General features: G+C 40.8%; 1 protein-coding gene across 2 annotated transcripts in view; it reads left to right on the top strand.

The window, feature by feature from the left end:
- Positions 1-15,413, top strand: part of TDRD7 (tudor domain containing 7) — a 54,972-nt gene continuing 39,559 nt past the window's right edge. Inside the window, exons 1-4 of one of the 2 annotated variants that reach the window (XM_070431120.1) lie at positions 1-137; positions 10,493-10,705; positions 13,705-13,846; positions 15,022-15,235. In XM_070431120.1, the coding sequence (XP_070287221.1) occupies positions 10,499-10,705; positions 13,705-13,846; positions 15,022-15,235 (563 nt within the window). In that variant the 5' untranslated portion in view covers positions 1-137; positions 10,493-10,498. The remainder of the gene's footprint in view (positions 138-10,492; positions 10,706-13,704; positions 13,847-15,021; positions 15,236-15,413) is intronic. The other variant, XM_070431119.1, reaches the window with a different exon arrangement.

Genomic DNA, 15,413 nt, shown 5'->3' with positions numbered 1-15,413 from the left:
TTCCCGAGCCGCAGTGGCAGCTCGGGCGGTGCGGGGAAACCGAAAGTGGGCGGCGGCCGCGGCTGTGGCCCGGGCGGAGACGGCGGCGGGAGCGGGGTCCGGAGGCGTGGGGACCGGCCGTGGGCCCCCGGAACCAGGTGAGCGCACGTCCTGCGGCGGAGGGTGCGACAGGTGCCCGGCGAAGTCGGACAAGCTTGGGGCCGGCGCGGCGCACCTGTGTCCCCCGCGGGACAGTGGCCCGGGCGGGACCTGGACCGGCCTCTTGGCTGCAGCCGCGGGGGATGCCGCGGTCCCGACCGCCGGAAACGGGCCCGGCGCCGGGGAGTTGGGGTTCCAGAGCGCTGTGTTTTAAATCTCCGGTGGGACCCCTCCCCCCGGGCACCCGGGGCCGGCTGGACGGGCACCCGGGAGGCCGGACGGACCCTCCAGCGGCGGGGAAACTCGGAGCAGCGGGGGAGCTGTGGCGGCGGGGGTGTGGCCACCGGGCCCGGCGCTGACCGGGAAGTGGTTCCTGGCACCGGCGGGACCGCCGCGGCCGCCGCCGGCAGCTCCTCGGCTCCGCAGTCTCTGCCCGGACCCGGGAGACCCGAGCCCCAGCCGGGGTGAACGCCCGCGATTTACACCTGGAGCTTTCAGTTCCACAGCGACTCGGGCTTCCCTTTTGGGACCGGCCCGTGCAGGCCGCCCAGGGTAATGCGGGACCAGTACCACCCATTCCGTCCGACCGTGAGCGCAGGGTGGGCACAGAGCCCCGAGCTCGGAAGGAAACACGAATCCGTGGATGAGCTGTCGCCGAACCTGCCCCGATCCCGCAGGGTCCGGTGCCCAGCTTCCACTTAGTGGGAGGAGGCTGGCAGCCCGCACAACTTTTCTGCTCTGACCCACCTGAGGGACGTAATATATTTCCGTTAATAACCGAGGGTATCACTCCCGAATAATTTCCATTATTTGAGCAGAAAAGGGGAAATACCTATATTAGAAAAAAGTCCAGGGCCTCAAAGGATTCTGATAACTGTCCTACAAAAGAAACCATTGATCTAGGTCAGCTTACCCCCCCCCCCCCCCATCTCGCCCCCAAATTGTGCAAGTAGAAAAACTGCAGAAGAGTATTCTGTCTAGTTGATAAGCATTGCCTTAATGACAGAAAGTGGAACTTAGACACAAGTCCCCAACGTACCCCCGAGCTGCCCCGATGGGCTGCATTGATGTGTAGGCTTTGCCTCCTGCAAACATGGCCTTTGCACACCTGGGTTGGAATCTGTCTGGGCCTCTCCTCTTACTAACTGTGATCTTGAACAGATTACATACTTTCGTTGAGCCTGGTTTTCTATGTATCAAGTGGAAATATTTAACTTAGTCTGCACAGCTTTCATGAGATAACTACTGTAAGTTCTTTGGCTTGTAGTAACTAGCCAGGAAACGTTAACTCCCTCCCACCAAACTTCCCATCATTTCCATAATCGGATTTCAATTTCTTGGAAGCAGGAACACATCTTTAAATCCTCTATGTCGGTGGTTCTCGACCTTGGCTGCACGTTAGAATCACCTGGGAATCTTTTTAAAATCCTGATTTCTGGGCCTCATCCTCCGGAAATTCTGCTTCTTTGTTACTAATGTTGTGCCCCCCCTCCAACCCCCATAACAAAGAAACAGAATTTCCAGAGGATGAGGCCCAGAAATCAGGATTTTAGAAAGATTCCCAGGTGATTCTAATGTGCAGCCAAGGTTGAGAACCACTGGTCTATGTCATATAAAGTGGCAGGTGGTGGAGATTTCTGCAGTTCCACTCCGCTGACATTCATTGAGCATCAGTTACATGTAAAGTACTGTGTTGAGTGTAGGGAATTGCTCCTGGGCCCAGCTGGATTAGAACCCACATCTCCTGTGCCTGGTACAAGACCCTTTGGTGGCACTCAGCCTCCCTCTTTGCTAGTGAACCCAGTGAGACTGTGAGGCAGCGGTTGGCGGTGTTTTCGGATTTCAGTCCCTGTAGACTGGAAATGAAATGTAATCCCTGCTAATGCCCTTTTAAGTGTACTGGTTCAAAGTGGCTGAATGAACTATTGTATTTTGTACCAAGAGACTTAAACTTCTTGAAGGACCTCTCTTTATGTTCTTTGTGCAATAAATCGAGTGTAGAGACTTAGTTTGAATGTAAAGGAAAAACACTTAATAATCCAACTCTAAGTCCCTGCTGTATTTTTGATCAAGTGCTGTTTTCAAAAATTGGTATTTGATGTAGAGTGAGTGATTTGCTTCTGGGCACTTTCAGGGTCAGCAGATAAATGCAGGAAGGACGGAAATGTCCTGGTGTATGGAATGAAATCTAATTTCATTTTTGTGTGAATTGGTTTTTCTTTCTTTATGTAAAACCTACTTTCTCCACCCGGTACTCCAACTTAGTGCTTTCTTTTTATTATTTCCCCATTGGGCCACTTCTTTTAAAGTTCTGTCTTTCAAACAAGCTATTTTTTAAAAATCATTTTTAGCTAAAGATTTTTGTGTGCGTATACTTGCCAATAAGAGCTTCTAATCAGCACAAGTTACCCAGTGTGACCCCAAAGGGAATTAAGTATTTTCATCATGCACCTTTGTCAGGGGAAACAAACCCATGGTTCCCATTAGGCCTTTGGGCCCCATTTTAGAGCTCGAAGGACTCTTAGGAAGGTTGAGAGTCATGGTTCTTGTCCACCTTCCTTATCTTCCATGAGAAAAAAAGAGACCCGAAGTGACTTGCTCACAAGGTTACAGCTAATAAGTAGCATAAATAGGATTAAGACCCAAACTCCTAAATAAACCAGTTTGTCATCTCTAGTACAAATATAGATTTATGTAAAGCCCTTGTTTATATATTCACTAGAGGCCTGGTGCACGAATTTTTGCACAGGTGGGGTCCCTCGGCCTGGCCAGCCATTGGGACCGATCAGGTCTATCTTGCCCAGTCTTGATTGGGGCTGATCGGGGTGGGGGAGCAGGGAGGGACCGTGGGAGGTTGGCTGGCTGAGGAAGGTTGCCTGTGAGAGTACACTGACCACCAGGGGGAAGCGCCTGCATTGAGTGTCTGCCCCCTGGTGGTCAATGTGCATCATAGTTACCAGCCGGTCATCTGGTCATCCGGTCGTAACTGTTGCTTAGGCTTTTATATATATAGATAGTATGAAGTTAGTCATGCATGGATAATTTGGAGTTTGAAATTACAATAATAAAAAAGAAAACTGCTTCCTAAAGATACTGTGTGGAAGTATGTCACCATCTGAGTCATTAATTATTATCTTTCCTTTTAAAAAGTTGATAAAGGAGTGATTCAGGTGGTAACAGGTAGACTACACCTGGGGATAAATAATAACATGTTAAACCGTTGCAAGATGAGTCATGTGGAGGGTCTTTGGCAAAAGCCTTCCTTCTCTTAGGCTCACTATATTATTTTGTAAGATGAAGGGTTTGGGCTGATGTCTAAAATCTTTTCAGCACAGACATTCTGGACTTTAGAACCCTGGCTTGTTGCTAAAATAGTGTTTTCAAGGATAAGAGCATCCAGTTGCCAGAAGTATATGTCCTGAGGAGATACTACCGCCCCCCCCCTTCCCTCCCCTTCCCATGCCTTCAACACACTATTGTGTATGTCCAGGGGTTATGCATATATGCATATAAGTTCTTTGGTTAATCTCTCTCCAACCAACCACCCATCCCTACCTTTCCTTTGAGATTCGTCAGTCTGTCCCTTGCTTCTTTGGCTATGGGTCTATTTTGTTTATCAGTTTATTTTGTTCATTAGCGTCCACATATGAGTGAGATCATGTGATACTTGTATTTCTCTTACTGGCCAAAACCAGGTTCTTTAGAATGAGACTGTTTCTCAGGACTCATTTTAGGTGTATGAAAGAGAAAAACTGTGAATTTCCAAAATACACTTTGGAATGTGAGAATTATTTTAGGCTATTGAAATTGTTTAAATCTTGCTTTTCTAAAAGTTGTCATTATTCTCCCCTATTTCTTGCCCCACTTCTTGTACACATCAACAATTTGTGGTACTCTTAGTTGATTGTGTAGCAAAGAGAAAAGGAACAGGATGAAAGAATAAAAGGTATCCACTGCCACCATTGAATTTTTGCAGTAGTTGCAATTCTTTGGAATTTGGATGCCACACTCTTCCATCCGAATGTGGCAGATCCCTGCTTCATGCCACTTTAAGGGCTACTTGCTGAGCACAACCCAGAGTTGCTGCCAGTGTACCCTAAGCCAGATTTACTTTCAGAAGCATATTCCACTCTACATTTGGAGCAGCTGTCTGAGAAGAAGCCGAAGGTTTGGGAGTCGGAAGATCTGGATTCTTGTGGTTCTGGCCATAAAAATATGTGAGACCTGGAATATTGACCCTGGGCCTCAGTTTCCTTACTTGTAAACTGAAGAGCTTGGAGGAGATGGTGTGAAGGTGCCCACTAGAACCCCCTGTGTCTCTCAGCTCCCCTTGGTGAGGTTGGGCCCACCATCCTGTGCTGCTTTCCTTGGCCAGGCAAGGCCTAGGGACATTGTGGGGGTGTAGTCTGGCAGGGGATCCCTGCTGAGAGACCATTTGCCGAAGCAGTAAATGACTTTTTGCCTATCGTTTAGATGAGGGATGATGTTGGAGGAGATCCAGTGGCTTTCTTACCAAGCTTTCCTGTTCGTAGTATGCCAATGCTTATATCATTGCACTCCTAGCCATGTATTCACAGGTAGTTTCCCATCCACACCATGCTTCTAGGGAAATGTTTTTAATTAAGTAACTACTGAATGCTAAGTATTGTGGTAAGCACATGTAACTCTACCCTTGAACTAGTCATTCAGAAAGAAGCAAAGAAAGAAGGAGGAAAAAGAGTGAGAGGAAGGAAGCGAAAGCCAAGTGCAATATGTTGTGATCTGTTGTGGCCCGTTTCTTCCTTCTTGACGGTGGTCTTTGGTCAGTTTTTGAAATAAAAAATACTCTGATTAATTCTCCAGACCCACCTCCACTTTACTCTGCTGTTTAGGATTCTTATTCAGCTGAAACAGCTCCCTTAAGCCCCTTCGTTGTCTAGGGAAACCCTTAAGAATTTTAATCTGAGAACCTGTGGGCTAAAACAGAGATACCCAACCTTATTTCTCCCAACCTAGCCTACCTTATGGTCCACCAAGGCGTACATAACATTCTTAAAATCTAAGTAAGTTGAATTCTCTTAAACTCTAAATTGTGTTTATTACAACACTTTTAGAAAATAGAAATAATGGGGAAGAGATTTGAAAGATCAAATTGGCAACTTTAAAATTTTGGGAAGCCACTTTAGAGAAACTTCAAACCTAATTTTTTGAGGGATGCCTAAGCTTTGCCATTGAGACACTAAGAGTTGAAATTTCCATGAGAAACTTCCTTTTTGTTTCTAATGGATGACATTCAAGATAGTAAACTAGATGTTTATAGTTAGAGGAAAGTGTTCTCATATACTACACATTTTGTAAAAGTTCTCAAGTATAATTGCCATCTTCAGGAAATCTCAAAATATGCCAAAACTTAGAGCATTTTGAAGCAATACAGTAGATCAGAAAAAGATAATGCTTTTTAAAAGCTTTAGTTGTATCTCTCCTTTTGTTCAGTGCCTAAAGTGATATTGCTAATGTAGGAATTGCAAACCAGATTGCAAAGCACGAGAACAAGGCATACATCTGAACAAGACAGAAAATCACACCTACTGTTCCAGGTTTTACTGTGCTTAACTGCTTCTCACTAGCTTTGGGATCCTCAGTCTTATAGTCTAAGGGACTGCTCTTCCCTCCAAAAGTTGTATGCAAATAGAGAATTATAGTATTCCATGAAAATAGCATATTTTTAAAAAAGTCACGGGGTGGGGGGGGCGAGGAGTGGTAGGATACTTAATTCAGATTGCCTTCCTGTGGTCAAGCATTGCTTTCAAGTCTTCCCAAGTATAAGGTCCTTTTTGTTAGCTTTGTAAAAAACACTGTGAAACCTCACACACTAGTGGTTGTACTTCTAGTGTCTATTGGTTGATAAAATACATCACTACCCAAAGCTGTTGTGAATTTAATATGAATTTGGGTTTGTGAATCCCAATAGTGTCTGCACACTGTTGGAAAAACAGGAATATGTGTGAGACACCAGTATTCAAGCAGTGTTCACTGCTCATCGGAATGTATAGACTCCGTGCAGTCTGCTGTGGCCTTGACCTGGGCCTGCCTCAGAGAACACTGGCTCAGAGTAGCAAGGCCCAGAATTCATCCACCTGATGGTTCTCAATGACAGCTTGCTGACACAATTGGCTGTCTCAGTCAGTTGATAACAGTCATTAAAATTTGCAAATAATTTGTTTTCTTTTTTCCCCTGCAAGTAATTTTTAAAATAAAGATTATTCCTTTAATAGTTCACATGCATATATTTTAGTGAGTAGGAGAGGAAAGCAGTGGTGTTAGGTAGATGGAGAATTTCTCATTCATTCATTCATTCATTCAATGTTTATTGAGCTCCTCTTGTGGCCTGGGCAGGAGGAATTCAGCAGTGACCTTACAAATCTCTGCTTTCACAAACCTTATATTCAAGTTGGGGAGATAGCCAGTAAAATTCAATAAAGTATTTATTGTGATGGTGGTAAGTGCTGAGGATTGTTATAACTTCCTGATGAATTGATGCCCTCCTCTTCAATCATATTATTGGTAATGTGTGTGTTTTCTTTAATAATCGGCCTGGAAGTTTATCCATTTTATTGATGTTCTCAAAATACTAGTTTTGTCTCCGTTATAGACCTGTTTCATAATCTTAATATTTATTTTATTCTCATCTTTATGATTTCCTTCCTTCTACTTACTTTTGTTATAATTTTCTCTCTTTTGTTCTCAAAGTTGTAGATTAGATCACTGATTTGGGACCTTTCTTGTTTTCTAACATCTACACTAATAAAAGAGAAACATGCAAATTGGTGTTACTCTGCTACGCTCACCAGCCAATCTGGATGAGTATGCAAATTAACCAAAAATATGGAGGTTAATTTGCATATGTAGGCGCAGAGCAAAGACTGAAGACTGATAAGGACTGAAGACTGAAGAGGCTTGCCTTTTCCGCTGCAGCCGGAGCAAAGGCCTGGGTCCCGGGTGCCGGAGGAAAGCCGGTGCTGGCAGGCGGGGGAAGGAAGGCCTATTGCACAAATCTCTTTGTGCAACGGGCCTCTAGTAACAATATAATGCTCCAAATTTCCCTCTAAATGCTGCTTTGACTGCAACCAGTAAATTTCTGTATATTGTGTTTTCATTTATTTAAAAATATTTTCTGATTTTTGGGGAGCTTTCCCTTTGATCATTGGTTATTTAGAAGTATGTTATTAAATTTACCAATATATATATCAATGTCATTGGCACCTAATTTAATTTTGATCTGGACATAGTACACTCTTTGTGTAATTTCAGTTATTATACGTAGATTGGTCAAGGATTGTTTTAAGTTTCAGAATATATTCTATCTTGGTGAATGTACCATGTGCTCTTGAAAAGAATGTATATTTTGTTGTTGGAGGGGAGTATTCTATAAATATCAATTAGATTAGTTTGGTCGATAGTGTTGTTGAGCTCTTCTATATCCTTACTGATGTTTTTGTTTCCTGGTTGTATCAATTACCAATAACTATGAATCTGTCTATTTATTCTTTCAGCTCAATTTTGAAAACATTTTGCTTCATGTGTTTTGAAGTTGATGTCAGGTGCAGTCTCACTTAGGATTGTTATGTCGTTCTGTTGAATTAACTTCTTAATTATGATATAATGTCTCTCTTTGTCCCTGCCAATATTCCTTGTTCTGATATTAATATAGTTATGTATTAGCATGGCATATCTTTTTCTATCTTTTTACTTGTAACCCATGTATTTATATTTAAAATAGGTTTCTTTGAGTTAGTATTTGGTAAGTCTTGCTTTTACATCCGCTCTGCCAATCTGTAACTTTGTATTGGAATATTTTGGTCAATATATTCAATATAATTGTTGGTATGGTTGGTTTTAAATCGACTATTTTGCTTGCTGTTTTCTAATTGCCCTGTCTATTCTTTGTTGTTGTTATTATTTTTCTTTTTTTCCTCTCATCTTTATTATTTCCTTCCTAAGTTTTTTTTACTTCTGCCTGCCTGCTTTTTGATAGAATTTTTTATTCTTTTTTATCTTTACTACTGGCTTATTAGTTATACTGTCTTAAAAATTTTTAGTGGTTGCCATAGTGTTTACAATTTATGTCTTTATCACATTCCACTTTCAAATAATATTATTCTATTTCATGTACAGTATAAGAACCTTCTAATGGTATTCTTCCAGTTTCTCTCTCTCATTCTTTGTGCTATTGTTGTACATTTTACTTTTACATAATATGCACCCCACAGGAGGGAACTTTTTTGGTGATGGAAATGTCTATATCTTGATTGTGGTGATGATTGCATGAGTGTGTATATTATTCAAAACTCAGTAAGTGTACACATAAGATGAGTGAATTTTATTGTATGTAAATTATACCTAAATGAAGATTTTGATATATGTATAAATATGTATGTGTGTGTGTGTCTATTTATCTATCTATAGAGAGTAAAGAATATAGACCTAGTATAGGACTTTCCAAGACTATAGTATTAATTAAATGTTGTTGGTGCTGGTGGTGACAATTTTTAAAAAAGTTAATGTTAAGTGCAGGAAAGCACATGAGGAATACTTAGGTCTAAATATTTGTCACTTAAACCTTGCTGTCATTTGAGTATCATATTTATAATTAAAAGAACCCACACTTGAGCTAATATTGTCTCCTTTTTCAGAAGGACAAATGAGGAAATTAACAGAATTCTCTGCTGTTCAATTTGGTATCTAATAACTATATTTATTTTAAATTAAAATCCATTTCCTCAGTCATGTTGGCCACATTTCAAGTGTTCAGTAGTTCATGTGGCTATTGGCTACCATATTGGACTACACAGATATAAAACGTTTTCATCATCACAGAAAATTCTATTGGATAGCACTGTTGAAGGAAAATATAACAAGTTGTCCATGGCTTACCTTTCTGCTTCCTTTCATGCTTCCCACTTTTCTTGGCTGTTTAAATGTCATTCTCCTAATCTATCTTCATCCTATTTACTACTAGTCTAAATAAAATGGGAGTGGTTAATTTTGAAACATGCCTGTTACTGATCAATGCAGATTCTTAGCCAAGGTCCTCATGGATTTCCTAGGTACCAAAATGCAGCAGTCGCTTTGCTTTTTTCTCTCTTACTTGTCTGCTGCAGATGACACTTTTGAACATGGCATTCTTGGTTCTCTCCTCTTTTTGTTTATATAACACTGTGACTCTGCCTTTTCTACTTCTATTTCTCTGGTCCCTTTTTCTCAGCCTTTTATATGATCTTCTTCCTTGCCTACTTCTTAAATGACAGCCTTTTGCAAAGGTCCATCTTTAACTTTGTTATTGACTCCCTAGTTATGAAATACCACGTATATGCTGAAGGCCAGCAATCTATAACCAGCTCAGACAACTAACTTAAATTCCTACTAAGTATATCTGTGTGGCTGCCTTGTGAGCATCCCAAACTCCTATGTCTAAAATTAATTCACTCTATTACTTTATTTTGCAGATCTACCTCACCTCAGTGTGGGTCATTACTATGAACCATGCTTCTAAAATGGGAATTTGGAAACTCCCTCATCATCCAAGCCAGCTAATCAATTCCTGTTGACTTCACCTCCTAATTACCTCTCAAATTGATATTTTGTTTATTCCCAAGGCTCTGTTTTGAGGTCATCCACATTTCTAAGTATTCCTACAAGTCATTAATCTTTCTTCTTCTAATTTATCTTCCCCACTACAGAATAGTGATATTCCTAAAATGCAGAACTAATCATTTTATCCCCCTATTAAAACCTCTCCAAGGCCCTACATTACTTTTGGCAAAAATGCAAGCATATTAGCAAATATGAGAGACTCTTCTGGGTCTGCCTCTTCCTACCTCTCCCATCCCTATCCTTCAGCCCTTACGTAGCTTGGAGTCTTTGTTCAATCATGTCCAGCCACTTAACTACTTGGAATTCTCAGAACAACCGTAAACTTCTCTCTCGCTGCTGTACCTTTTGCACTTTCTGTTTCCTTTACTTGGGGCTGATATCTCTCCATCCCCCTGGCCACCCCCCCTCCACACACCCTTTTCCTCTTTGTCTGGCTGATTCCAGCTTGTCTTTTAGGCTTCCATTCGGGCTCCCCTCATCTGGGAAACATTCCCTGATATCTTCCCTTCACAGGCTAGTCTTTGTGGCTTTCTGACTTCCTGTGTCCTCCTAACATGCTGTGCTTTTCTCTACCATCGCAGTTATTGCTCTCTATTGTAATAGCACAGAAAGTATCCAGTAACAATTTATCGAATAGTCTAACAAGTGTAAACTCTGAAAATCTACTTGAATCACAGGCTAATGAGTCATCTCACAGTAATCTTGCACTGTGCTCTTATAGGTGAAGATGCTGGAAGCAGATCTGGTTTCAAAAATGCTACGAGCTGTTCTACAGTCTCATAAGAATGGAATAGCATTGCCTCGGCTGCAAGGAGAGTACAAATCCTTGACTGGAGACTGGATCCCCTTCAAGCAGTTAGGTTACCCGTCACTAGAAGCCTATCTGAGAAGTGTGCCAGCAGTGGTCAGGATAGAGACCAGTAGATCTGGTGAGGTAAGGGGGTACTTGTGCATGTCAGAAAAGTCACACCAGTTCTTAATTTCCTCTCTGGCACTTTCAGTCTCATCACTGTGATAGAAGTCAAAGTGAAAAGTGCTAGCTAAGCCTTGACCAGGTGGCTCAGTTAGTTGGAGCGTCGTCCCATACAGCAAAAAGTTGTGGGTTTGATTCCCGGTCAGGGCACATACTTAGGTTGCAGGTTTGATCCCCGTTCAGGGTGTGTTCAGGATATTTCCCTCCCTCTCCCTCCCTCTCTCTCTCAAAATTAATTTTAAAAAAATATATCCTCAGGTGAGAATTTAAAAAAGCACAGTCTAGATTCTGATTATTTTGGTTAACCCCTCAAATTCTTTTGTTGTAAAAATAATAAGATTTTAACCATATTAAATAAGAAATTTTAAAATTAAAGTTCATTCAGTCTCAATATCCAAAGTAACTGTACTGGAAATCTTAAGTGCCTAAATGTCACACCCACCCATTATGAACTTGCTACAACTGTTTTCTCCAGGTCACTGACCTCCCTAGTGATTAGGTGACCTCCTGATTGCCAAACTAACAGATGCTTTTAAATTCTCATCATTTGACCTCACTCATATCTATTCCTACTATCTGGACTCCACTTCAATCCCTAATTGATCATTTAGCATTTGATTATTACAGGGCCCTCCCAACAGTTCTCCCTGTCTTTCGTCCTTTCTCTCTCTCATCTGATCTTGCCTTCACACCAATGTGATCATATTATTCCATAATTCAAGTCCTTTAGTTTCTCTAGAATAATATTATGTATTCATATTTATATTCTCTGGGAGAGTATTTTATGTATAACATGGGAAATTTGATGGTAGCAAGTAAGTTTTTTCTTGTGCATACCCTGTGATCCAGCAGTTTCACTTCTTGGTATCTGCCCAATGCACAGTGTGGAAGATATGGACAAACTATCACCCAAAAGACAGGCAAAACACCAATCCCCCAAAACAGTACATTTTTCTGGGTACATTTCTATAAATGTAAATACATCAAACACGTATGAAGTATTTCTCACCAAAACTTATTATAGTTGTTCCCCTGTTTGCAGTGCACAGGGGAGGCAGTGGGTAGAGGAGGGAAAAGGGTCCCAGGATCAGCAGTGGTCAAAGGGGAGGTTCACCTAATCTGTAATAATGTTTATAAGGAGCAGCTATAAATTAATTAAATATTATATTAATAATAAAACTTTCGCCGAAACCGGTTTGGCTCAGTGGATAGAGCGTCGGCCTGCGGACTGAAAGGTCTCAGGTTCGATTCCGGTCAAGGGCATGTACCTGGGTTGCGGGCACATCCCCAGTGGGAGATGTGCAGGAGGCAGCTGATCGATGTTTCTCTCTCATCGATGTTTCTAACTCACTATCTCTCTCCCTTCCTCTCTGTAAAAAATCAATAAAATATATCATAATAAATAAATAAATAAATAAATAAATAAAACTTTCTTCAGCATTCTTGATTCTCCTAGAGAGATTTAAGCCATCCTTTCTGTCCACTTGGCACCTTGTAATACATCCAACATCCTACTTGACACAGTGTTTTCTGTTTAGTCTCTTTGTCCTTCTCTCTTTCATTCATCAGTTTCTTGAGGATGAGAGATTGTTTTTCATCCCTAATAGTTGGTGCTTACTAAATGTGTTGAATGTATGAATGATAAAATGTCTGAATGGATTAATAAATTAATAATGCTTCATAGAGTTACTAAGCTATAATTTACTCTTTTATTTCCCTGTTTGGGGCATTTTTAATGTTTCCAGGTTTTGACTGTTAGAATAGACCCTATTGCACATATTTGGGTATGTAATTTTTTTCTTCTTTTGAATTATATTCTTGTAACATATTTTCAGGAATAGAAATACTGGGCCAAAGAGTAGGAACATGCTTTGGCTTATTTTTGCTTTCCCATTCTTGAGTTCAACTTAGAATCAAAGACTTACATATTAGATGGGGCTTTAGGGATCATCTAATCCTAATGGTCTACATACTTTTGTCAAATATTTTTTCAAATAGCCTATATGTTGCACAAGTTTTTGTGTTGTTGTTTTTTAAGATAAAAAGCTGAGCTGCTGTTTTAAGTAGGAGCAGAGGGTCCTGGCCTGCCTAACCTTCACACCTTGCCACTGTGAGGCCCTTGAGGCAACTCCATGGAATCCTGTGGCTCTACTGAACACTTTGAAAACCCCAGATCTAAGCCCTGTAAAACCCTTTTTTATAGCTGCAAATTCTGAGATTGGGAGGTTAACTGATTTGCCCTAAATCACCCAGCTAATCTTTGCAGTGGTCTTTGAAAGGTAGTGCAACATAGCAGTTATGAGTACCTACTTTGGATTCAGGTCGCCTAGCTGTGTGACTTGGATGAGTTGCTAACTTTTCTGAGCCTCTGTTTTCCCATCGTATTAAATAGAGTAAAATATATCTCACAGATTATCTTAGATAATATGTGTAGACCACAGGTTTCTTTTGGTTCATTTGTTATTCCCATAGTACCTAGCACATTGTAGATGCTTCATAAATACCTGTTTAAGGAATAAATAAAATTTTGAATTTAATCAAGGAAGATCATTCAGTATGTTAGACTGTACTTGATTTCTATGTAGAAAATATAATTCTGCTCAACGTGATCAAGAAGAGAGTGATTTGCATACAGCTTGATTTGGGACATGTAAACTCACTGAGATCCACTTTTAAAAATTGGCCTCTAGCCCTAGGTGGTTCCGCTCAGTGGATAGAGCATTAGCCTACGAACTGAAGGGTCCCAGGTTCTATTCTGGTCAAGGGCACATGTCCAGGATCCACAGTAGAGAGCATGCAGGAAGCAGCCAATCAATGATTCTCTCTCATCATGGATGTTTCTCTCTCTCCCTCTCTGTTCCACTCTGAAATCAATAAAAATATATTTTTAAAAAATATGGCCTCTAGGCACCGGTGTGTCTGAGAAATGTTTCTCCTCTCACTTTGCCTCTCATGAATAGACTACCTGTTATGCTGTGGCCTGCACAGAAACTGCAAGAATTGCTCAGCTTGTGGCTCGTCAGAGGAGTTCTAAAAGAAAGACTGGGCGGCAAGTTAATTGTCAGATGAGATTAAAGAAAACCATGCCGTTTTTTCTGGAAGGTATGGTCTTTTCACATGCTAAAAATTTTAAGCCTGTTTATGAATACACTGACATATGGAATTCTGGGAATATTGCTTATATTCATGATAAACTTATATCTGTTAACATTTATATGTCAAGGGTGAAATCCTGAAGCTAATATTTTCATTTGAAATTAAGTGAACATGATGAGCATGACTTGCTAAATGAAGTAATTACTCAGTGTGAGATAACAGAGAGTACTTACAGCAAAATGTGGTGTTATTCTTTTAGATTATTTGCAGGAAAGCTTCATCCAGCATGTTGGATGAACCAAGAACCTATGATTTAATGTATTATTTAGCAAATCATGCCTTTTAGTATAAATTCTCTTTTTTAAAAATATGAATTATATGGTAGACAGAGGTATTATATAGGCAGCTCAGCCTGTGTTTATTGAATACTCATTTCAAGGAGCTTATAATCAGTTCTAAAACTAAATTCTCAAGAAATAGCTCAGTGGTAGTACAAAAGATTAGATGAAAGGAGGAAGAGGGATTAAACAAAATTCCCTATAGACATATATAACATATAGACACTGACAGAGGTGATGATAGTCAGAGGGAAAGGGGGTTGGAGGTGGGTGGAGGTGGCAAAGTGAGGAAAGGTGGGGACAGAAAAGGACTTTGCTTGGGGTGATGGGCACAAGATACAGTGTGCAGATGATGTTTTATTGAGCTGTTCACTTGAAACTTGTATGGTTTTGTGAAGCAATGTCACCACAATAAATTCAAGCAAGCAGTTTACTTGAGAATGACAATGGAGGGCTTCATATTGAAGAGGAGATTTGAACCCAGACTTCAAATGAGGGAAAGAGTTTAAATTGATGGAGAGGGGATGGAGGACTGAAATATGGGGGAGTGTGGTACATTTGTAAGAACATGAGATGGTTGCTAATAAGTATTAATTGGTAAGTAGAGGGAAAGTAACTAGCTAGTCTAGTAGATGAAATCATATTTTGAAGAACCTCATCTGCTAAATACTCACCAATCTACTCTTCCCCTACTGACCACCCCTCAAGTGGCAACTTCCTCACGTTCTTACATACTGCTCTGAGATTAGAGACCTGCAGAAAACATCTGGACAGGGGAGTGACATAATGAAACTAGGGTTTGGAGAAGCTAAATGATTCCATTCTGTATGTCTAACTTCATAGGAAAACCAAAAGCAACTCTCAGACAACCAGGATTTTCTTCAGATTTTTCCATCAGCAGAAAGCCTAATGCAGCTCTGTCAAGAGACAGAGGAAACTCTCTTGGAGTCAAGCCTGAGGCTGAATTACCACCTTACACAGCACACACACATGTTGGAAGTGAAGTGTTCCAAAGTGTTCCCATGCAGAGGCATGTGACCATGCCTACCAACAACAGGTATTTGTTCTTTGTTGGGCTAAAAGAACTTTAGTGAACCTAGGATAACAAATGCTAGAAATGTATATACTTTGTTTTGTCTAATGTAAGTTTATTTGTATGTAGCATCATTATTTGTAAATCCACTTTTCATGGCTGCATGAATGTATTTCTCTGAATACCTCCGTTCTGTATTTTC

The sequence above is a fragment of the Myotis yumanensis genome, unplaced genomic scaffold, assembly GCF_028538775.1.
Source record: "Myotis yumanensis isolate MYYU_CA2020_CCGP unplaced genomic scaffold, mMyoYum1.0.hap1 SCAF_12, whole genome shotgun sequence".
In the NCBI taxonomy this organism is placed as follows: domain Eukaryota; kingdom Metazoa; phylum Chordata; class Mammalia; order Chiroptera; family Vespertilionidae; genus Myotis; species Myotis yumanensis.
The sequence above is the reverse complement of the archived record's forward strand: the minus strand, read 5'-3'. Positions and strand labels throughout refer to the sequence as shown.